The sequence below is a fragment of the Azolla caroliniana genome, unplaced genomic scaffold (genome assembly GCF_043228905.1).
Source record: "Azolla caroliniana isolate FFs.n. ecotype wild unplaced genomic scaffold, voAzoCaro1.0.p SCAF_3, whole genome shotgun sequence".
NCBI classification, from domain to species: Eukaryota; Viridiplantae; Streptophyta; class Polypodiopsida; order Salviniales; family Salviniaceae; genus Azolla; species Azolla caroliniana.
In genome coordinates this window covers 6,099,238-6,122,121 of record NW_028230438.1, presented here as the reverse complement: position 1 = coordinate 6,122,121, position 22,884 = coordinate 6,099,238, and the positions used below count along the sequence as shown (strand labels likewise).

The following is a 22,884-nucleotide window of genomic DNA, read 5'->3' as shown; positions in this document are numbered from 1 at the left end:
GAATTTCTGGGCTACATCATCTCGCCCACTGGCATCACCATGGATATGAAGAAGGTCTCTGTCATTCAAGCGTGGGCGACTCCAAGGCGACTTAAAGATGTGTAATCCTTCCTCGGCTTTGCGAATTTTTTCTGTCGCTTCATCAAGGGGTTTTCCACCCTAGCACAACCTCTTATCGCTCTCACCCATAAAGGCAATCCATTTTTATGGACCTCGGAGGCGCAAAATGCGTTCGACTCACTCAAACACGCATTCATCACTACCCCGGTGCTACTACATGCCGACCCCACAAAACCCTTCCAAGTCGAAACTGATGCCTCTGACTTTGCCATTGGCGCCATCTTATCCCGGGCAGATGACAACAACCTAATGCACCCAGTGGCTTACTATTCCCAAAAATTTACGGCATCCGAAATCAATTATCCCATTTACGACAAGGAGCTTGCTGCTATCATTGCTGCCTTTGAAGAATGGCGACCCTACTTGGCCGGCACACAACATCGTGTCCATGTAGTGACCGATCATAAAAATTTAGTTTATTTTTCCACCACTCGTACTTTGAATCGAAGGCAGGCCCGTTGGTCGACATTTCTCGCCGACTATGATTTTGAGATCGTATTTCGACTTGGTTGCCAACATGGGAAGGCTGATGCCCTTTCTCGCTGAGCTGACCTTGCACTCCTCCTTGGGGATGCTGCTTATGCTCAACAATCTAGACGTTTGTTGAAACCCGACCTATTGCATCTTTTTGCCACTTGTATGTTGCAGGATGATTCTTTACTCCAACAAATCACTGATGCATCCAAGACCGATGCGTTCGCCAACGAGATTCGAGATAGTTTGCAAAACCCCTCCAAGGCGACCAAAAGGAAGGATCTTGACACCTTCACCATACAAGAGGGTTTGTTGTTCCGAGATCATCTCTTATACGTCCCGGAGGGGCCATGTCGCACCCGGGTGTTGCGGGAATGCCACGATGACCCACTTGCAAGTCATTTCGGGGTCGCGAAAACCCTCGAGCTAATCTCTCGGGGGTATTGGTGGCCAGAACCATGGAAGTTGGTCAAAGAATACATAAAGAGTTGTGAGGTTTGTGCTCGCTCCAAAGCCATTCATCATCGGCCATACGGCTTACTACAGCCGCTTCCATGTCCTCATCATCCTTGGGCCTCTATCTCTATGGACATGATAACAGATCTACCATTGGTCAATAGATATGACTCGGTGTTGGTCGTTGTTGATCGGTTTACGAAGATGGGTCACTTCACTCCATGTTCCAAAACCATTTTCAGAGAAGGAATGGTGCATCTACTACTCAACAATGTGGTACGCTTGCATGGACTCCCCGATGATGTCATCTCGGATCACGGACCCTAGTTGTCTCTCACTTCTAGCAGCGCCTGCTACAAACTTTAGGCATCTCTGTCAAGTTGTCCTCCGCTTATCACCCCCAAACTGACGGGCAAACGGAGCGTGTCAACCAAATCCTTGAGCAGTATCTTCGGTGCTCGGTTAGTTACCAACAAGATGATTGGGTCAACTTACTTTCGCTCGCGGAATTCTCCTACAATAATTCTCTCCATGCATCAACTGGCGTCACTCCCTTCTTTGCCAACTATGGTTTACATCCTCGCTTCAACATTTCCCTTCCTACCACTTCCGTGAACCCTTCGGCGGAGGATCGCGCCCGCATTTTGGAAGAACTACATCATGATTTATCCTTGGAGCTTAGTCTTGCTAGTGAATGATACAAGAAGCAGGCTGATCGCCATCGATCTTCCACTCCACACTTTGTCGTTGGAGACATGGTCTGGTTGTTACGTCGACACATCTCTACTACTCGTCCATGTGTGAAACTTGATTACAAGAAGTTGGGACCATTCTGTATCATCGAGTGCATCAATCCCGTCGCCTTCCGGCTCGCCCTTCCATACCACTTCCGGATTCACGATGTTTTTCATGTCTCCCTCCTCGAACCCCATTATGCTTCACAACTCCCAGGATGTCAGGCCCCACCACCACCACCTGTGCAATTGACGACAGGGGAGGAATACGAGGTCGACCAAATCCTTGACTCACGTTGGCACCGTCGACACTTGCAATACCTCGTCCTATGGAGGGGTTACCCCATGTCTGAGGCCACGTGGGAACCATCAACAAATTTACAAAATGCCCCAGAGGTCGTCCAAGATTTTCATCACTGATATCCCCACAAACCAGCGGCCGATTTGGGAAGGCGGCGTAGGAGGGGGGATAATGTCAAGATTCGAACTCTTGACATGACATAGTTATAATCTAGTATTATGAGTTAACCAAGATAACTAGTATATAGTTATGTATGTAATTGATCCTTATTATTTTGCTAGCATCATGTGCATAGTTGCTCCCTTGTAGTATTTACACTTGGCACATGCATGCATACCTACATGCTCTATTGTAGATTCACATGCGTGCAACAAGTATGCATGCCATGTAGTATAAATAGAGGAGATCACCTTGAAGGAATTCAAGGTGAACAACACCAGTTATGGAGTCTTTCCTTTAATACTATCTTCTTGCTTGTCCATTTGGTTATCTTCTTGCTTATCTCTTGAGCTTATGATCCGTGACAAATTGGAAGAAATTATTCCCAAGTTTGTAAAGGAAGAAGGTGTTTAAGAAGTTGCAATAGGGAATGTTGTCATTATTCTTTTGCTATATGCAGATGATACACAAAAGTTTATGAAAGTATTGGAAAAAATTTGCATGCATATGAAATTAAGTGTTAATAGCTCTAAAACAAAGATTATGCTTGTGAAGAGCCAAAAAAGAGATAAGTCATGCATTATGTGCAATAATGAGCCACTTGAATGTGTGGAAAGCTTAAAATCATGGCCTTGAAGTTCCTTCAAATCATAGATGGAATGAATGTGCTACACACTACTTAGAGGTGGGAAAGTGAGCATATTATGCATTGGAGAACACATGCAATCATGGAGATATTAACTGTTGGGTCCTCAAGAAATACCTTTTCAACACTTTGGTGACACTGGTGCTTCTCTATGGGATGGTAGCGTTCTTAAATCTACTTCGAAAGAGTTTAAAAATGTCCAAAACATTTTCTTACAAAGTTTCTACAAGTTAAGAAACAAACGCCACATATCCTCCTCCTCCTTGCAACAGGATCACTTCCCATTGAGATCATGGCCATGGAAAGGGTTGTTGAATACATGCTTAAGGTTCAAAAAAGCTCCTCACTTTGACTTCCTATAATCGCATGGGAAGCAAGCAAAAAGATCCAAAAGACGCGTAAAAACAATTTTTTGTGTTCTAGTTGGATGCAATATATGAAAAAGTGGTTTGATAGATGGGATGCAACACATTTGCTTCATGATGCATCACTAGATTCCTCTGTAAATGAGGCCTTTTTGCAACACGAATGTATCATGACATGGGAAAAATGTGGAGGCTCATGCTTCACACATTACACTACACATGTTGCACCTAACTACAAAACCATATTCTTCGCGGAACGAGGAAACTATACACATCGATATGTGTTAGAGCCCATTCCATTGACTTCCATTAAAACCATTGCTTCCATGTGACGTAGCTCACATGCATTGCAATGTGAGATGGGGCATTGGGGCACAAGTGATGAGAGTGCTCGACTATGCACACTTTGCCCTAAACAAGTTCGAGAGTCAAAGTATCACATTTTGGTATAATGCTCTACCTTTGATCATATTCATCCATGCTTCCCACACATCTTTGACCAAGCCCAATCATTGCAGGAATTTCTCTCACAACCACAACGTGCACTCTCAATTGCAACGTTCATTGGTAAAGGTCTTTAACATCGAGAGTCGCTACTCACTTTCACACGTATCACGTGAAATGTAATATTTTTGGTCTCATAGGTCATATTTGACCTCCAAAGACAATAATATAATATAATATAATCTCTCTCTCTCTCTCTCTCTCTCTATATATATATATATATATATATATATACATATATATATATATAACTAACCAAAGATGAAGAGATCTATCTATCTATATTTCTACGACTAACCAAGGATGAAGTGACGACAATGTTATTTGCTCAAAGACAACATGGACGAGAGAAATCCAAGATGACTTGATCTCACATAGTATATACAACGATGATAGGATGACACATGATCGCGCACCATAGCAACACACGCGCCCTCATCATGGTCTCTCAAACACAACATGAAGTCCTGGATGACCTCGATCTCACATAGAGTCAACGAGTTTTTTATTACTTAGGGGACCAAGCGACAGACAACCCACCATTGGTGCTAGATCAGAGCAACATATACACAAGGCAAAAAAAAAGGCAGGCCTTGAGACATAGGGGCATTTGTTGTGAAAGTATACAAATTATTATTATTATTACTAATGGAACCACGTGACGACCCACCATTGCGCTAGATCAGAGCAACATATACAAAGGGCAAAAAAGGGCATGCCTTGAGACTAAGGGCATTTGTTCTGAAATAATTAAAACTTTAGGGGGGGGCATTGATGTGAAATAACCAAAACATGAGGGGGGGCATTTATGTGAAATAACTAATTACTGACTGATGATAGAGATAGGAAGGGAGGTAGTGACTGTGGAGGTAGCTTTTCTTCGCGAGAGGCGGCGATGGCGACGATGGTTTCCTGCTCTCCTTCCCTGACTCCGAGCCGCCCCGGACTTAACCCTAACTTCATCGTCTCTTTCTATAGCAGGAGGATCTCCCATCCCCTTCGACGCTCTCCATGCCTATGTCTTTCAGCTGCTCCTTCTACTTCTTCGTCAAGGTAAATCTGTATACACCATCGTTTCGGCATTTATAGGTTTTCTTGCATACGCTTCCTGTTACATTCTGCGAGTTTTTGTATTTTTTTGTTTAGCTCCATAAGTTTTGGATTCTTTATCTTCCCGGGAACGATGATAAATCAACTCGTTATTCTGTGTAATAATGAGAGTTCAATTCCTTCTTTGCTCGATTAGTTTTGGTGTTTCAATCTTCTTGGAACCGAAGGTGAAGCAATGCATTTTTTGAGTGATACTATGAGCTGAGTTCGTTTTTTTGGTCTCCTTCTAAATTCTTGATCCTTCAAGAAATGAAGGTAACTCAATGTACTTTCTGAACAATACTGTGAGTCCAGTTCGTTCTTTTCTTAATCAGTTGTGGATTCTTGATCCTCTCGGAATTGTATTGGTTTACTATAGATTCTTGTCAAGGTAAATTAAGATAGCATCTCTTCCCAGTTCTACGATTTTCACATATATTATCTGAGAAAGTTCAATCCTTTGATATAGTTTTAGAAGCCTCGATACTTTTGGAAATGCTTTCAGTTCAGGTTTGTAGTCTCAATCCTTTTACAAATAGCTTTGGTTTAAAATTTAGAAACTTGATCTTTTTGGAAATGGTTTTGGTTTAGTTTTAGAGTCTCAACCCTTTTGGAATGATTTTGGTTTATTTTTAGAGTCTTGATCCTTTTGCCAATATCTTTGTTAGCTTTCCATTAATCATTGGGTATGAAAATTTAGATTCCTTCATACTGTACTTCCACAATCTCGATGTAATACACCTTACCTTAACTTTTGTATCATAGAATTAAGATTTAATTTGTCCTACTGCAGCAATGGTGGAGATGAGGGAGCTGGTGGATCATCAATTCATCTGAAGTATGTCATAGTTCTCAATCATGACCTTTCAAAGGAAATAACTTTCTTTCACAACCATGAATAACTTTGCATATGCTACATCATAGCATTTTTCAAACCAAATAGAGGTTACAACATACTGCTTGTCTTCCTGGAAATTTCATTATAGTTTGGGAGTACGGTTATCATTACGATATTTTGTAGGCTCCTAGTCACCAGAAACATCAACAATTCTATGGTAAAAAGAAAGAAACATGGTCGTCATAAATGGGACTATTGAAATGCTCCAAATATAGTAAAGAGTGAATAGTTCCACATAATCTTCATTTGCTTATTTAGACTTTGATATCCTAAACTTTTCATACTGTAACTTAAAAGCGCATGTTACTAATTTCAATTGTTTGGTACTTTGGTCTAGTATATGATATCTGGGCATGTGTAGAGAGTATTGCGTAGATTTTTTTCTGAGCTAGGATGTGAAGAATTATTTATATTTTACAGGAGTGCAGAAAATGCAGCTGACGCGCTAGAGCTGGGTCAAATGGTAGTGAACTTGACTAGCTAAATGAATTGATGAATGAACTTGACATCTCAGTGGACAATGCATGACATTTTCAGGAGAAAGCAGACTTAACTAACTCAAATGATGTGATGAAGCTCTTCAATGATATCCAACAAAGCAAGTCTCGATTCCAGCTTCAGTTTTGAATTTGATTTGAAGTAGGAACAATTAATTCCATTGATATATATTCTGAAAAACAACCCAGATACCCCAGAAAATTATGTAGTTTTGTGAAAACGTTAGAAAATTGTGCTGCTATGTCAATGCAATGTGAATCCATGAATCCTCGAGCTGAAGAAACATAGTTCTGCTGGAAGAGATACAGAAATGAGAGATACTGAAAGAGAGGGATTTCAGCTAATTAATGTCCTATGCAATTTGGTCCCACATTTAAGCTATAATGTCCCTTTCCATAGTATTTGATGAGATTCCTTATATGTATATTACGTTTGGTATGGTTTCAACTGATAAGTCAACTCAAGCATTTATGTATTGGATTGCTGCATTCGTATATGATTCACTTCTGCTGTAGTTTTACTAGCTGATTTGGAGTTGGATTCAGACTCATTGATGTATTTTTATAGCTCTAAATTGGCCTTAAATTCCTGGTCTAAATATTTGTTTTATCTTATAGATATGTTATTTTTGAACAAGCAACGTGTAGCTGCAATTGATAATCTCCAGAAAGTTGAAAGAGAGAAGGAGGCTTTACTAGCAAGGGCAAACTTATTAGAAGCTGAAATTGAAGCAGTGGCAACTGAACGTGATGTATGGCAGAGAAGTTTGGAAGCATCCAAGTCAGATGGTAGTAAAAATAATAATGGTAGTAATCTTTCTATCTCTTAAGATTATATAGCACATTCCTACTCGTGAATGTGTGTGTGCTGATTGCCTCTTGAATTGCTTCCCTTCCCCTATTTAAGTGTTGTGAGATAGGCCAAAGTGTACTACATCAGTTTCTTTTGTATGTATTAATACCTGCTGGCAAATGTGCTACTAAACCTTTGCAGAATAGGATGATTATTGGATTATTGATATTCACGCACTTGGATATTGAGGGTTTAATGCAACATTGAAGGTAGTTTTGCCATTATTTTATTGGTCTTCACTAAGATGTGACGTGGACATTTTTATGTGTGCATGCTTATATGTCAAAAGTGGATGAACAATGGCAGGACACATCCCATTTGATATAACCATCAGCAATTCTTGACTGGCCATGGGAAAATATCTCGTGGATTTTATTGTGGATCTTCCTGAGGACACATATCATGATTGGATAAACAAGCTCATTTTACATCAATTAGAATCAGATAGCGATATTGTTCATGATGAAACATAATTGATCATCGTGGTATACCTTCACATATTGCAATTCATAAGAGAGACCCCTAAATTCAAATGAAGTTCCTATTGGTTGTGAATGATGCCAAAATAATATCCCACCTTTGCCCTTGCTGTTGTTTCAATCTGATACTCCTAATGCATCTCTTGCCTTTTTCTCTAGCATTTACAACTGAATGACAAGTTTATTTATGAGAGATTTGTTTGAGATAGGAACATAGATCAAATCTCATCTGGATGAACAGCCTATAAAGTGCCCATTCAGCTATTTTGGATTTATTGAAGTGATAATAGATAGTGCACTAAAATAAGTAGATCTTGTACTTTGTCACAAGATCCTGTTGCTTGAGATTTAGTAGATCTTGTACTTTGTCTGATACAGTACTAGCAAACATGCTTTGTTTTGCATATTGCCAAACCTGGATTAAAATACTTCAGACAGATACAGTTAATCTGTTTTTTTTTTTAAATTTCTTACATTTATCTTTAAGAATTCAGTGAACAGGCTAACAGACTACTGATTTTCATGGTGTTTAATAGGTTATGACAACGGGAGGAAACACTATTCTGGAACAACTATAGAGCTGATTCCTATTTTTAGTGATATGCTTGTACGGCTGGACTCAATGGTTTTAACAGGTGCTATTAATACAGGGCAAGCAAACTTGCTTAAAGGGCTTGCTCTAAAACGAGATGCTCAAGCCGCAGATATATTCTCCTCTTTTAGAAGCAAGAACGATAATGAATTGGCATTGGAACTTCTTCCTCTACTAGACCCAAATAGAAGGTTTTTCATTTTATTTTGTTTTCTTAATTGTTTATTCCATTGGAATCTTAGGTTGTTTTATGATATATGTTCTTTTGTGTCATCAGTAGTCTCTCTTAGAAAGGGTGTCCTATATGCAGGAAACAAGGCTTATTTATCAGTTGGAATATGGAATGAGGGTACTCTGTAGACATTAGGAAGATCTATGAAGTACATATTGTCTCTTTGTTGTCTTAAGGACAACAGATGTTTTAGAGGTTTTTATTATGTAGATAAAGTTCCTCAAAGACCTGATAGCAATGAGCATCTCGGTAATTATAAAGAAACTTTAAAAAAGGCACTTAATTACTCTGCTTGCAAAGTTTGTTCTGACTGTCACAACCAACACCACACAGGTCAGGAACCCCAAGAGGGGGCAAGCCCAATTGATTATTTGGTGTCATCCCAGAAAGAAAGATATATTAACATCTTTAAGAGGCCAAAATGTCCAATAACACCAAATTAGATATTACATCTTAAAATGTTGTCTTGTCTCTAAAAAGAAACCTAAATAAATCTAAAAAAGTAAATAAAAATAAAATGTGGCTAAAGAATCTCATTATTTGTTTGGTAGATTGAATTTTTTTCTTTGAAAGATCTCTAGCATAGGTTGATCCAAATAGAGAGATCTCTGGAGTGCGGGAAGTGCTATCGATGGTGCTATTCAAGATACAGAGAATATGCTCCTAGAAGAAGAGCTTTAAATGCTGATGTGATAGCTAAGTCATGGCCTCATAAATACCTATTTAATGCTGAGTGGGAATATTATCCAAGGATCCCATTCAAACTACAATTAGAAAACGAGGCTGTACAACTTTAACAACAATTAGAAAATATTAAATAATATAAAAACGTTTTTCTAGTTTATTTAGAAAGAAAGAAAGAAAGAAAGAAAGAAAGAAAGATATATTAATGTCTTTTAAGAGGCCAAAATGGCCTGTAAGACCAAATAAGAGATTACATCTTAAGTGTTGTCTTGTCTTTAGAGAAACCTAAAGGGGCTTTAATCCAAACATTGTTGTCCTTCAACAACTTCTCACTGTATCTCTTGATAGCTAGCAAGAACAGCCCTAGCCATTGTTGGTCCTCATATTCCATAACCTTGCGTAGTGGGCCAAAACATTGCTTAAAGAGGAAATGTTATCTCCCTTGTATTTCATAAAAACAGCACAATGATGGACATAGTGTTCTTCAGATTCTACTCCATGATGACATACATTAGAAAACTCTTTCTTCTAAAGGCATGCATGATTCAATTCCATAACACAATTAGAAAACTCTTTCTTCTAAAGGCATGCGTGATGCTATTCGACGACACAATTAGAAAACTCTTTCTTCTAAAGGCATGCGTGCATATCTGCTACCTTAATCTCTAACTGATGTGAAGAGGTTCACAGCTGCCCTATGACACTTCCCAGCACATAGGGTAGATGTATGTCCTGATAATAAATGCATCCTCCGATGTGTGCAAAAAGTGTGTGCCTTAATAGTGGGCCATTTCCTACCAAGAGATGTTGTGGGGCTGATCAGGTTCTTTTGTTATCCAAGTTGATAATATTAGTTCAGATCAGTCTATGCTTTTCTTTTCTGCTTTGGTTATGTTTAGATGGGGACAAGCTATGTTGGAACAGGGGCAGAGGATTTTTTGCTTATGCCATGCAACTCAAACCATTGTTGCATTTATGCATACTGACAATGATCATCTCTGTTTTCAGAATTTTCTTTGATGATATACCTTGAGTACCTTTGTTTAAGGAGATCCCAAAAGCCATTAGATACCAGTCACTGATATGTTTTTGCTGCCCAAAAGATTTAAAACAAGGTCAACTTAGATTTTAAAGTTTGTCCAAAGCCCTTGCCTAACAGTACCTGTTGCATGCTTTAGAAACTAACTGGTTTTCTGTGATTTGGAATATTTAGATATGGATTGCATATAACACATATATGCACTGAGCTGAATCCAATTACAGAGTGTGGGAAATTAGGAGATTTTGTTCTCAACCTAAGTAGTGCTATGCAAAGAAGAGGGAACCTTGTGGATGTGATCCTCCCTAAGTAAGTTTGGGATTTCAGCCTATCTATCACATATTTCAAGGTCCATCTATAGCATATGAATAGTATTGTTTTGCAGATATTCAACTTTGAAGTTGGATGAAGTTCAAAATCTGAGGGATTCAGAGGTCGATTTTTATTCATATTATGGTGGGCAATGGCATAAGAATAAAATATCAACTGGGTGGGTGGCATTTTACAAAAAATTGATCTGTCTTGCTTTGCATATTAATAAGATCTGTAACATTTAGTGTGTCATATCTGAAGGCAGGGTGGCTCGTGGAGTTGGAATAACATTTATTGAACCACTTCATCCTGGTGGTTTCTTTCAAAGAGACCATATATATGGTTATGGCGATGACTTTGAGAGGTGGCCTCTCTCTCTACCTTTTCCAGTTATATTGTAAATGATGTTTCTACCTGTATGCAATGTAATCAAATCCTTTTTGTCAGCTCTAGGATTGATACTATTTTTCTTTTCTTTATTTTATACATTTAGTCCGACATTGATATCATATATGTAACAATCCTGTTTCACTAAAAAACAAGGAAATGGAAAAACTGAGGTTCAGCTGAAATTATGGAAACTCAGAGTCCTAGAGGACATGAAAAACTGTCACATGTCATTATACTTGAGGGCTGTTGGTCACATGAAATGGGGATGGAGGACAAGGGTTATGAGAAACATTCCATCTTGTCATCTATTTTGGAAAAGAACATACAATTATGAAAGCAGTATGCCTGGACTTCCTTAAGAATGCTAACCAAAGGATGCAAGTTTATAAACCCTGATTTGAGCACCATGTTCTCATTCCATTGATTGATGAGTTCTTTGCTATATCACATGGAGAACTATCTATATAGGGGCTCTGTTGCAGACATAAACAACCATGTGTCGTCATACCTGAGCACCGACAATCACATGCAAAACTTATTAGCCAACATTCAATTATTGGATTCTATGTTGGGAAATAATTACAGAAAATGGCTAAACGATTGTACTAGAGTTTTTGGATTAGTTAGAAATGCAAGATAAGAAAATCTTTAAGTATGTTAAACATAACTACATATATATTATGAATAATAACATGACATTCAATGTAATGATACAATGTACATTTCAAATTATGAATCATAAATAAATATGTAATATGCTAACATGTAGCATATCAATATGCCATGATTGAGTTGAAAAAATCCAAGTGTAGAATAATAGATTTTGAATAATCTGAAAATCTGCTCCATTTTCATTAATATCTGAGTCATGATGTAACTGCTTACTATTACTGTGCGTCTTCTCCCGAGTTATAGGCAATGAAAGCCATTGAGATTCTTTAGTACCATCTGTCTAGGTACATTTATTTTGTGTTTGTTGTTCTAAAGATGAGAAACTATTGTAAGATGTAATCTCTTGTTTGGTCTTACAAAGCCATTTTGGCCTCTTAAAAGACAACAATATAGCTTTCTTTCTTTCAATATCCAATTGAAGAGGGTGCAGGACATGTAGATGTCTTTACATTTAGGAGGAGTTTGAATGACAAATCAGTTTCCCCCTAAAAGCAAGAAAAAGCTTGGGAGAAAAGAATCAACTTTTCTTGCCTGTGCTAAACATTAATATACTGCAATGATGAATGAGCAGACTATTGAGATTCTTGTATGCTAGAACTTGAATATATTTGCTTTCGGTAGTAGATACACTGATCATTTTCTTGATTTGCAGGTTTTCGTACTTCTGTAGAGCAGCCTTAGAATATATATTGAAGTCGGGTAAGCGCCCAGATGTATTGCATTTACATAATTGGCAAACTGCAATAGTAGCGCCAATGTTTTGGGACATTTTTGCTGGACAAGTGAGTTATTGGGTTTGTTTTTCATTTGGGAAGATTGTTTTCTTGTATTTATGCTGTAAGGATTTGTGAGAGGCTCACTGATTGTAAATGTGCTGAATCTTGAGATTGTGAACTGCTTTCTGGGTAAAAGCATGGGAATGGGAACAATTAGCTGTGTCCTTGACATAACTAATTAGCTATGCAAAAAGCTGCATGTAATTTGCATATTTTGGCAATTTTAGGGATTATTAGAATGTGATCTCAAATAAAGAACAACTAAAATGTGGACCATAAATGGTAATATTTCCATCCCCATAATAAATGATATGTATCTTTAAGATTTTCCCAATAAAAATTAGCTATAAAAAAAACTACTTAGTTGTTGTCATTCTAGCTACATGTTACCTATAATACTGTTTCCATTCACATGCTTTCACCCTTCTTTATAATTGTTATGGTTATTTCATGACATCTTAAGAATGTTGGATTTCTGACCGGTCGAGAATGAGAAAAGTTAAGCAGTCCTTTTAGTTGATTTAGGAAGAGAAGAACCCAGAGAACAGGAAAAACATGTAATCAATCAAGCATATCACCCTTTGACTATTTTAGAGATTTTTGCCAATCCTTATCCACAGTATCTAAATTATGAATAGGATTTTCAGACTCTAGATTTGCAAATAGTCCTTGGCTGTGTTTGGAAGATGAATTTCCCCCGATAATTTGGTACTTTGGGAATATAATGATTAGTTAGCATGATTGACTGCATGAGAGTGAGCAAAACAGCAGAATGTGCATTAGATATTAAACCTGCCCAGTAGTCGAGAAAGGAGGTTTTTGAAGCTGTAACTTGTATACATGGGACTCAATATTTACCTGGCATCACTATCCACAAGTATCTCTTGCCCCATGTACACAACTAGTACAGTAAGTTGAAATCAATCGTTGTTATTTGGAAGGTTGATTTCAGGTAAATCCTACCGTTTTATGTTTAGCTAAGTATCATCAAGATGGAAATAAAACGTACGTGAATCAATCAAAAATACAATTGGGCTTAAAGATAAACCTATTATAAATCCCTCTTCATACAGATATCTTTGGATGGTTTCATTATTCAAGCTAAGTATATGGAAACACATGTTTGATGCCCTTTGCACTGCGATAGAGCAAAAATGGACATAATTTCAACTGAGGATAGACATTGACTGATGTACACATTGCTTTAGAGAACTGGGCCTGCCAGCTTTGCAATCAAGATATTGCATCTGAGGATCATTATGTCATTGCGAAGTCTATTATGATAGCAGAGGTAAATATCATAATAGAGAAGTATCTGGAGCTGTCCTTAAAGTGATGTAGTACAGTGATAAAAAATGCTCACTGCTCTTCTTTCTTCAAAAAATGAGACACGTGATGCCTTTTGATCGAGTGATCAACACTCACTGATTTATCTGGGCAGAAAACTTTGAAAGATTTCTTCTGCATGGTTACTAGGGACGTTTGTTAGGGTGTACAAGCAACATCCAGACAAAGCGAATTAATTACTCAGAGAGTCATGATGACTACAGCCATTTCTCTTTAATGTGGATTGGATCTTTTCAGAGGGTGGTAGCCATTTCAGTTCCAATTATCATATGCCAAACCTGACTGTATTCATAATCTATCATTTCGTTTTAAGCTATTTATTCTTGGAAGCTACTGTAGAAAGACATTTTTCATATCTTTTTCATTCATGAATAAACATAAACAGTTGTCATATTTGTTAGGACTCATGGGCCTTTCTGGTCTTTTGGTCTCAAGGATTGTCAAAGTCGTTGCATTATTCTGCCACAAATGCCTGCACATACAACAGTTGCACCAATACGGGGTTGAGCCACACAAAATAGTTGGTATGATGAAGAATGTTGTAAAACAAGGAGAAGCTCAGAAAAAAAAGTTTTGAATAAAAATCCATTAGTGCTTGTAGCAAGAAAGGAGGGAAAATGGGCTGTATATACAGATTGTAAGGTCATTATTATAGAGAAGACAGCTGCATGATGGGATATGGCCAATGATACCTTACGCATGACTATGGAATTGCAATGGTTTAGGACAGATGCTGGGTGTTTTGAAGTTACCTTCATCTATGGATACAAAGAACCAATAATGCGTTGCCTGTAACTCCCTGATGTACAAGGATATAGATGGGAGTTGGTTTGTCATCTCCAACCACAGATACCAGGAAACACTAGAGTCTCTAGAGGAGTGGCTGTGTCATACAAACAAGAGCTCCTTGATAGAGTGTATGTTGTGCATAAGGATGTAGATTCACATTATACGTGGATACTAGGAGTCGGCAATAGTTTGGCTCAAGCCTGAACTGATCCGTTAGACTGTTTTTAAACGGTTTGGCGATTTGTTCCAGGCTTGAGCTTTGCTTAACTGGCAGAAACCAGTTAAGCCGTTTATACACTTTTCAACTGATAGAGAGAGAGAGATAAGAATATAACGTCTTTTAAGAAAGAGAGAGAGGAAAAAAAAGCCAAAATTAAACCCAAAAATCAGTAACCGGTTCAATTCAAGTTTGATCTCCTCCAAACCAGTTAAGCCGAAACCGAACTGTTGCTGATTCCTAGTGGATACGAATCAAAAGAGGGAATCTTAGGGATCTATACATTGCAATTTGTTTCTTTTCACCTATCTGCTGTAGGTTTGCACCTCTTTGCGAATCACCATATCAACCATTATATGAGGATATTATAAGATTTGTCACTATAGGGGATATAGTACTATTAGGAGACTTCAATGCATGAAGTAAGGACAAACAAACAACTAAGTATTGACATATAGGTAGAGTATAAAGCAAACATCAATCTTACCCGATGAGTTCATCAATTACACAAGATTAATTAAATGCCTAACCCATGTGAAATTTAGCCACAATCTGAGTACTCGATAGAAGAGCAACAAGGTGAGAAATCATCAACATGCCTTAGCTCCATTAGTCCACGCTTAAGATAATTACAAGCTTAAAGTGATTACAATGATTAGGCTTATAACAATATAATTAAGCAGAAAGAAAGAAAGAAAGAAAGATATATTAACATCTTTTAAGAGGCCAAAATGGCCTATAAGAAGAGAGAGTTTTAAGCTTTAGATCTAGGGAATATGAGGAAGAGCTCCTGCAAAAGATTTTATTTTCACCTATGTAGTTCTGTCTTATTTAACAATATTAATCTATGTACTGTTCACTCTTGGGAGTGTATTAAGGTTATAGACATTACCGTCATACCTCATTACAAATTTGGCTTCTCTCTCTATTGCCCTACTTTTACAAGGAGTCTTTAGTGTATCCCCAGACTGTAGCATTAGAAGTGAGATATCCGGTAGATAGTTAACAGTCTTTACAATTGTCAATATTGATGATTGCTGTGTAGTACGTTTTACAAGTTTGTTATTTAACTTCTCAACTGAAATGGTTTGAATTGCAGAAAGTAATATTTCAGACCCATAAATTGGGCTTGTAAAATGGGCAACTCAGAAAATGTTTTACTCACTCTTGTAGAATTATGATTAAAGCTCATAGTCTCTTATGTTGGAAACAATGTTTTACATCAGATCTAAATGCTTATTTTTGGCGTTGTGAGATCTTCGCATTTGGGATGTGCATCATGTTTCTGTGTTTCAGTTGAAACTGCAATTAATTGTGTTTCAGTCTTTAGCAACTTTTTTTGATAATCTTATGATGGAATTCTGTATGAAGCTTGCTATGTAAAACAAACTCAGCCAGGTCTATGCGATATGGCGATCTATTCCACACTGTAAATTGTATCCATCTCGTAGGCCACTTGTGCGTGCACGAACCAATATGATTGCATTTATTGATCTGCAAAACAAAGTAAAATTTGTGTGTTTGGTTCCTTGCATGTTGTGTAGGTAGAATTTTCCACTTGCATAGAAATTTCCCTAGAAATAATATCATGTCTTATTATTATTATATTATATTTATATGCATCTTAATTATATATATTATTATTATATTTATATGTATCTTAATTGTTAGAAATATTGATAATGGACTAGTTAGAAATATAGAGTTACACTCAAAGAGATGTATATCTGAAAACAAACTTTCTATTACATATGAGTGTAGCTCAGAATGGTAGTCCACCCATGTACTCACACCTTAGAGCTTAGATGGGATCAGGACTAGTCGACTACAAAATTAGTGGGGACAGATAATGGTCACAGCCACTGTGTAAGAGAAAGAGAGTGGATATTTATATTCTCTATTTGATCTCAGTGCCAGATTAAATGTGGCAGTCAGTTGATACGAGTGGGGATATTCCTTTTCTGTAACTCACTTGTCATTTAATATGACCCAGCTCCTTAGATAGAAGCTAGTGCCAGATAGTTCTTAGCTTAAAGTCAATGGCACATACTTCAAGACTAAGTACATACTTCTTGACTTGCCAATAGACTATTTGACCTGTCCAATCAATTCTATTACCCTAGTTCCCTCTTCTGTCCCACTCATCTATGGTTTCCTACATTGACACCTCGTTGACCCATATGGTTGGGTTCCACAATAGATACTCCTGATTTGGGCGCAATACATATTGGGATAACTTGACAACTTGGGGTTGAACATTAATTATTTATTTCTGGTGAATATCCTTACAACTTTTCTTTTTAATCATGATGAAATTTGGAAGAGAGTCCGTATTTCAAGACTATTTAATACTGGTCAAACTAATCTTTGTTTGTTTTGGAACAGGGTTTGGGTGGAACAAGAATTTTATTGACCTGTAATGATATCAAGAATCAGGTATCATATCTTCAAAATGCTTTATTTATTTATTTATTTCTATGGTCAAACTCGAGGTTATGTGTTGGTGGATGCTAAATTTCCAGTGTTTAGAAGAACCTCAAAAATTAAGTCTTTGTGGTCTGGATCCCCGGAGCCTACATATGCCTGATCGCTTCCAAGATAATATGGACAGAAGTCTTGTGAACATCTTGAAGGCAAGAAATCTGATTAAGGAGGATATGTGAGTTCAAGACGTTTCTGTTAATGTTTATTTAATATGCAATATCTGCAGGGAGGGGTTGTCTATGCAAACAAAGTGACAATTCCATTTGTAACACAAAATATAAAATCAGGGAACCATGGTGAAAGTCTGGATTCTACTTTGTTAATACACAAGTAAGCTTCTAAGTGCTTGCCAAGCTTACAGTGGATTCATAACATTAAAATTCATACATGTGATGGGATTGATATTTAAAAATTTGATTGACATCCAGAAAAAAAGTTGTGCATATCCGTAATGGGATCGATGAGTTTTGGAACCCTTCTGCTGACCAATACCTACCATCATGCTATTCTTATGAAAATTTATCAGGCAAGCTGGCATGCAAATCTTATTTGAAGCAAAAACTTGGTTTGGTTGCTTCTAGTATCTCCATACCCCTGGTGAGCTATCTGTCTTTATGAAGCTATTTGATCTCTTTGTGGTGGGCCAAACCATACCTTCGCCATGTGTCTCTTGAGTTCTGGTAAGAAAAGTCCTAGGTACAGTTTGTCCTCATATTCCATTACCTTGCTTAAAGAGGCAATGGTATCTCCCTCTTATTTCATAAAAAACAGCATTACATAATGTTCTTCAAATTCCACTCCCTAATGACACAATTGGCAAATTCTTTTTTCTTGAGGTATTTGTGCATATCTGCCTACCTCAATCTCTAACTAATGGGAAGAAGTTTGCAGCTGTCCTATACACTGTGGAACACATGGGATGGATACATATCCATATAAGCAGTCTGATAATATCCTTCATCAGATGTGTGTAAAAAGTGTGCCGAAAAGTACAATATATCTGACTAGAGAATCTTACATGTATCCTTAAATCAGGTCCTTGTATCAGATTTTGAATGATATTATCAGATATCTTTTTCTTTCAAAAGAAGCACATCATACAGTTATTTCAGCATCCTTGTATGTAAGGAATGCTATTGTTCAGGATTTTGACTAGAAATGAATTATATGCAATAGATTGGTTGCGTAGCACCTGTTATCTCAGAGTCAGAGCTTGAATTCATCAAGGCAGCCTCAGAATGTGCAGCGACTAAGGGATCTCATGTAAACACCTTCATAGAGAAATCTTTCAACAATTCTTTTTCCTCAAATTTTGTCGTATTTTTTTATTGTGTATTATGGTGTTCAATTTCGTACAGGAGGATTGGAATTTTTCACAGACTGTAAATGACTGATTTATGCAGTTTGTCTTCATAGGAGAAAGTAAGGTTCAAAGTGTGCAAAGGGCTCTGGAAATGCTACAGGTATAATATGTTCAACCTCATTAATGTATTACGTATTTATGAAAAACATTCTGACAACCATTGATGAAGGAGAGTATAATGCATATCAAAGAATGCACAATATGAGCACAAATGAAGAAAGAGTTTGGTTAAACTGGAAGATGTGGTGAATTATGAGTATACTGAATCCTCTTGATTGGAGGTTCTCTATTTCATGGGTACTTTCAAGTAGTAATAAATACTATCTTAATGAAAAGGAATTTTCTACAATATAATTACCATCTGTACTAGAAGTAGCTTGCTGATGAGAAATGGTATGCAACATAGTTGCTGCCTATTTACATACATTATGCTTCAGCAAGATCTAGCTGTAGTTCTTGAACCTGAACGAGCTTTCCCATTTTTTCTTCATATTATCAATAACCTGTTCGCCAAGCCATTCTAGAATTCTGCAAATTTTTGGATCTGCATGATGGTTCAAATCTGTTTCTTTATAGTCAATTTGACCTCTTAAGGTTTCTTTCAAGTTTGCATTGAGTTTTATTTATTTATTCATTCTCTAAATACTCTCGTCACATGGTACCCTACTTTTTTTTACCATATATGCTTCTCAATCTGCTAGTTGCTGATGCACTTTTAGAGATGGAAATGATGAAATGCGGCATTAGAAGAAGCAGCCAAAAGAAAATATTGTGCATTATTTGTGTGAGTTGTTGGCTGGGCTGAAAAAGGAAACCCAGAAGAAGACGTGAGGAATCTTGGAACATAGGTTGGGACATTAGATATTCCATTTGCTTCAGCATGGAGGGTGGGAAGAGATCAGTCTAGGCCTGAAGCCTTGATCATCCATTTTATAGATATGGAAAAGAAAATTGGTCATTATTATAGAGAAGACAGCTGCATGCTGGTGTATGGTGTATGAGACCTTACACATGACTATATGTATTTGCAATGGCTCTGTAAGGACAGATTCCCAGGATCATGATGGATTGATAGGTGAGTATTTTATATATGTCCATGACAAGTTGCGTCCATTTCTAGCATACATCTTTACTAGAGCTATGTGTGAAGGTTTCTGGACAGAACATACCATTGTGCCAATTTTAAGAGCGGAGACCCAGTGATGCCATTCAGCTGGACAGACTTTATAAGGGGCTCACAACTTTGGATCACATATTGACCCTCTGAGCCCCGATTGAGGAAGAAAAAGCCCATAAAAAGAGGGTTTGCTGCTGACTTGAGGATTTCTGAAAAGCGTTCGACACTGTACTGCACACTCAGCTCAATCAGCAGTTATACACACTTTGTATCCCTGTAGATTTGTGTCAGGAAAAGTGCAATCTCAAACTATGCCTATAAAATCAAGCACATTTGATGAGAAAAGTAGTGTCTGTGTAGTTGGATTAGTCAAGCAGTGTCAATAAGCAATTATCTACATTCAGGCATGAAAGCTTTTGACAATAGATAGAGGACCATTGGTTGCATGGTGACATTGAAGAAAACGATGTATGGAACAGCTAGATAGGTTTGCAATTCCTGGTAAGGAATGTTTAGTGTGCAAACTCAATAGAGTCTCTATGGGCCCAAAGAAACTCCTAGACAGTCACTGGTACAAAAAGTTTGATGCTTTTATTTTATCACATGGGTTTAAAAGTAGCAATGCCGATCATGCTCTTTGCACAAAAAAGGATGTGGGTGTCAGTTCAATCATATTGATGCTATATGTATATGTTATGCTTATTGCTGGTAAAAGGACTACTCTTAATGCACGGAAAGACTAGCTATATTCAGCCTTTGCAATGAAAGATTTAGGGCTTGCGGAAAATATCTTTAGTATGACACTAAGATGGGGTACGCAGAGTGAATGCTTTAGGTATCCCAAGAAAGGTATGTTGGAAACGATTTTGGAAGGATTGATATAAATGATACAAAAACATAAGTGTACCTTTTCAGCCTATCACATTGAGCAAAGGCCAAAAGATACCCCGTTGTCAAGGAGTTTGTTTTAGCCCGTAACACTCCTTCAAAAATGTTGCATGAGATCTAAGAATATTCTGAAAGAATCATATGACTGGGATAGAAAAATAGATATGCAAAATCTGATTACTGGATTATGTGGTCATTTGTGGCGAAGTTCCCTTGTCTAAATTACATGCCTACATAAGAGAGTGGTTAAAGTGTCATGCAATCATTTTGGAAAGGATTTATGTGCATTGGTTATTCAAGAATAATATAAAGGTGAAAGACAATATTTTATTATGAAAATGAGAAATTGTTTAAAGATAAGAAATGAGACCAATTTTGAATAGTTTATATGGAGTGATTGTGAAGTTTGGACAGGTATGAAGAATAGAAGAATTGATCGTTGACAGCAATGTAACATTGCTCATATGTGTAGACAAATTGCCCTTCTACAATATCGTTTGGGTTTATGTAATTAATATTTTTTTCTGTGATGGATTGCATCACCTTTGTATGACGTTACGTGGGTTCTTAAGTAAATAGTACACTTGTTTTTATTATAGCAAGCTATAATATCATGTGTATGCTTTTGGATAATATTTTTAGAATATTAATAGATTGCAAAGCTAGAAAGTTTCCTTTCCAATAAGGTTGACATGTTTTAAAATACACATCCCTTAACACAGTAGGTTGCACACCAAATCCTAACGTTGATCTTATCCATGTCCTTCTGTGTATTTTCTTTGAATCTCAGCCATTTTCTATCGTCACTCCTCCAAGTTCACCTTTAGACACAGGTGATACCAAAACGAACCTCTTGGCCTCCTTTCAAACACCCCTTCTATATGGTACCCTTTTGTATGTCTGTTCTGGAGTAACCTGTGCGGAATGTGGAAATTCCTTCCACAAGCTATGAACTATGTAAGGATGTCTCAACCCTAGCCTACATTCTGTATGCAGTTTCAGAAACTAGCAATCGCGGATCAAAGATTTGGGATATCATTGACAGCTGAATTGTTGTCACGTTTGTAATGGCTGTTGGCTATTTGTTGTGGACATTTTTGCTGGAAATTTGTGTTATCATTACTGAAGTTAATCGTCGTCTGTCCAGGAGAAAGGTGTCAAAGCATTCTGTAAATATGAGAAATCGCTAGCTCATCTAGTTCTGGCAGCATCAGACATCCTTGTAACTGTGACCCTCGACGAAGAAACACCAGTAAGAAACCATGAGGATCTCCAAGCAGTTATGCTTTATTTGAATGTTTGTCTATCACTAACGTGCTCTATAACCTGATTTGTTCTCTGCATCAGTTTGTTGCAATGCAATATGGAGCAGTTCCAGTCACCATTAAGGAGACTGATCAAAAGCAAGTGGTTTGGTCAAACTTCATTTTTTAATTTCTTATTATTTCAATTTCAAGAGAAGTTATTTTGCGTGTTAATTTGAAGCAATGAGTCATAAACTTTTTTACTGCTTCAGTGACGGCATAATTGATGTTGATAGCATATCCCATTCAAGGGAAGCAAACGCCTTCATTTTTAAGTCAACGCCATATGAATTGTCACTAGCTTTGAGACGTGCCATTGACTGTAAAGTAAGAGTTATATCTTGAACCTGATTCCGAGATGGTTATGTCACAAAAATGGTTGATGGTTTGTTCTTTTCTTTTAGGCCAACAATCCTCAAAGGTGGGATGAAATCATGAGAAATGGAATGTCGAAAGACTTCTCATGGGATGGGCAATGTGCAGATGAGTACATGGCTGCATACGAATCAATTAAACAATTATAAGATGTTTAGAGTGCAAGTGTAAACGATTCAATTCCCAATAAATTTTATTTATAAGGTTAACTCTGTCAGAAAATTTTGATATTAGGGTTTGATTATAGCAGCAGTAATAATTATGCAATCAGGTGATGTTCTAGAAGTCGAGGACTGAAAACAAAAAGTGATGAGTTCATACAGACACTCCTTGAGAAACAGCAGAAGGATGTGTATATAATTATACTAGCCTGACATATTCCTGCCATGATTGAACAAACAGATGGAGTTTGTATTTAAATAAATAGTCTGTTCTTGCAATTAATTGACAAATGATGTATATATGAGAAGAAGCAGAAGGTAAATTGTTAATATCAAATTTGTTATCTGATGGTTTACATTGTTAATGTTTTGAAATGTAGATTTTTGCTTTCATGGGTACTGGAATGATGCTAGGCATTATGACTATCTACTCCCCTTAAGGATTTTATTAGAGATCTTATAATACGAAATAGAATATCTGATTGTTGCTACCGTGTACTGTTTTAGAGTATATTGATTCACTAGTTGTCATCTCATGGATATTATTTGAAGTGTTTAAATATGGAA

At 37.2% G+C, this 22,884-nt stretch overlaps 1 protein-coding gene across 3 annotated transcripts; it reads left to right on the top strand.

The window, feature by feature from the left end:
• Window positions 1-4,619: 4,619 nt before the first annotated feature.
• On the top strand, window positions 4,620-22,661 carry LOC147866029 (UDP-Glycosyltransferase superfamily protein). Of its 3 annotated transcripts, XM_087316390.1 has the most exons (20): window positions 4,620-4,812; window positions 5,642-5,686; window positions 6,167-6,209; window positions 6,284-6,344; window positions 6,862-7,050; window positions 8,112-8,358; window positions 10,297-10,431; window positions 10,508-10,612; window positions 10,700-10,798; window positions 12,149-12,278; window positions 17,011-17,061; window positions 17,148-17,258; window positions 17,336-17,439; window positions 17,538-17,706; window positions 18,286-18,372; window positions 18,513-18,572; window positions 21,625-21,729; window positions 21,825-21,880; window positions 21,994-22,108; window positions 22,186-22,661. In XM_087316390.1, the coding sequence occupies exons 1-20, from the start codon at window positions 4,655-4,657 to the stop codon at window positions 22,303-22,305; spliced, it is 2,190 nt and encodes a 729-aa protein (XP_087172516.1). In that variant the 5' UTR covers window positions 4,620-4,654; the 3' UTR covers window positions 22,306-22,661. The 3 variants fall into 3 exon arrangements, with proteins under 3 accessions (XP_087172516.1, XP_087172517.1, XP_087172518.1); XM_087316391.1 differs by lacking the exon at window positions 5,642-5,686; XM_087316392.1 differs by lacking the exons at window positions 21,625-21,729; window positions 21,825-21,880; window positions 21,994-22,108; window positions 22,186-22,661 and having other exon boundaries at window positions 18,468-18,572.
• Window positions 22,662-22,884: the final 223 nt, after the last annotated feature.

Excerpts from the sequence above, each read along its gene's own strand:
- LOC147866029 (XM_087316390.1), top strand. The coding sequence starts at position 4,655 with ATGGCGACGATGGTTTCCTGCTCTCCTTCCCTGACTCCGAGCCGCCCC. Across the intron at positions 8,359-10,296 it reads CTACTAGACCCAAATAGAAG|ATATGGATTGCATATAACAC; the intron begins GTTTTTCATTTT and ends TGGAATATTTAG. Across the intron at positions 18,573-21,624 it reads GGGCTCTGGAAATGCTACAG|GAGAAAGGTGTCAAAGCATT; the intron begins GTATAATATGTT and ends TCGTCTGTCCAG.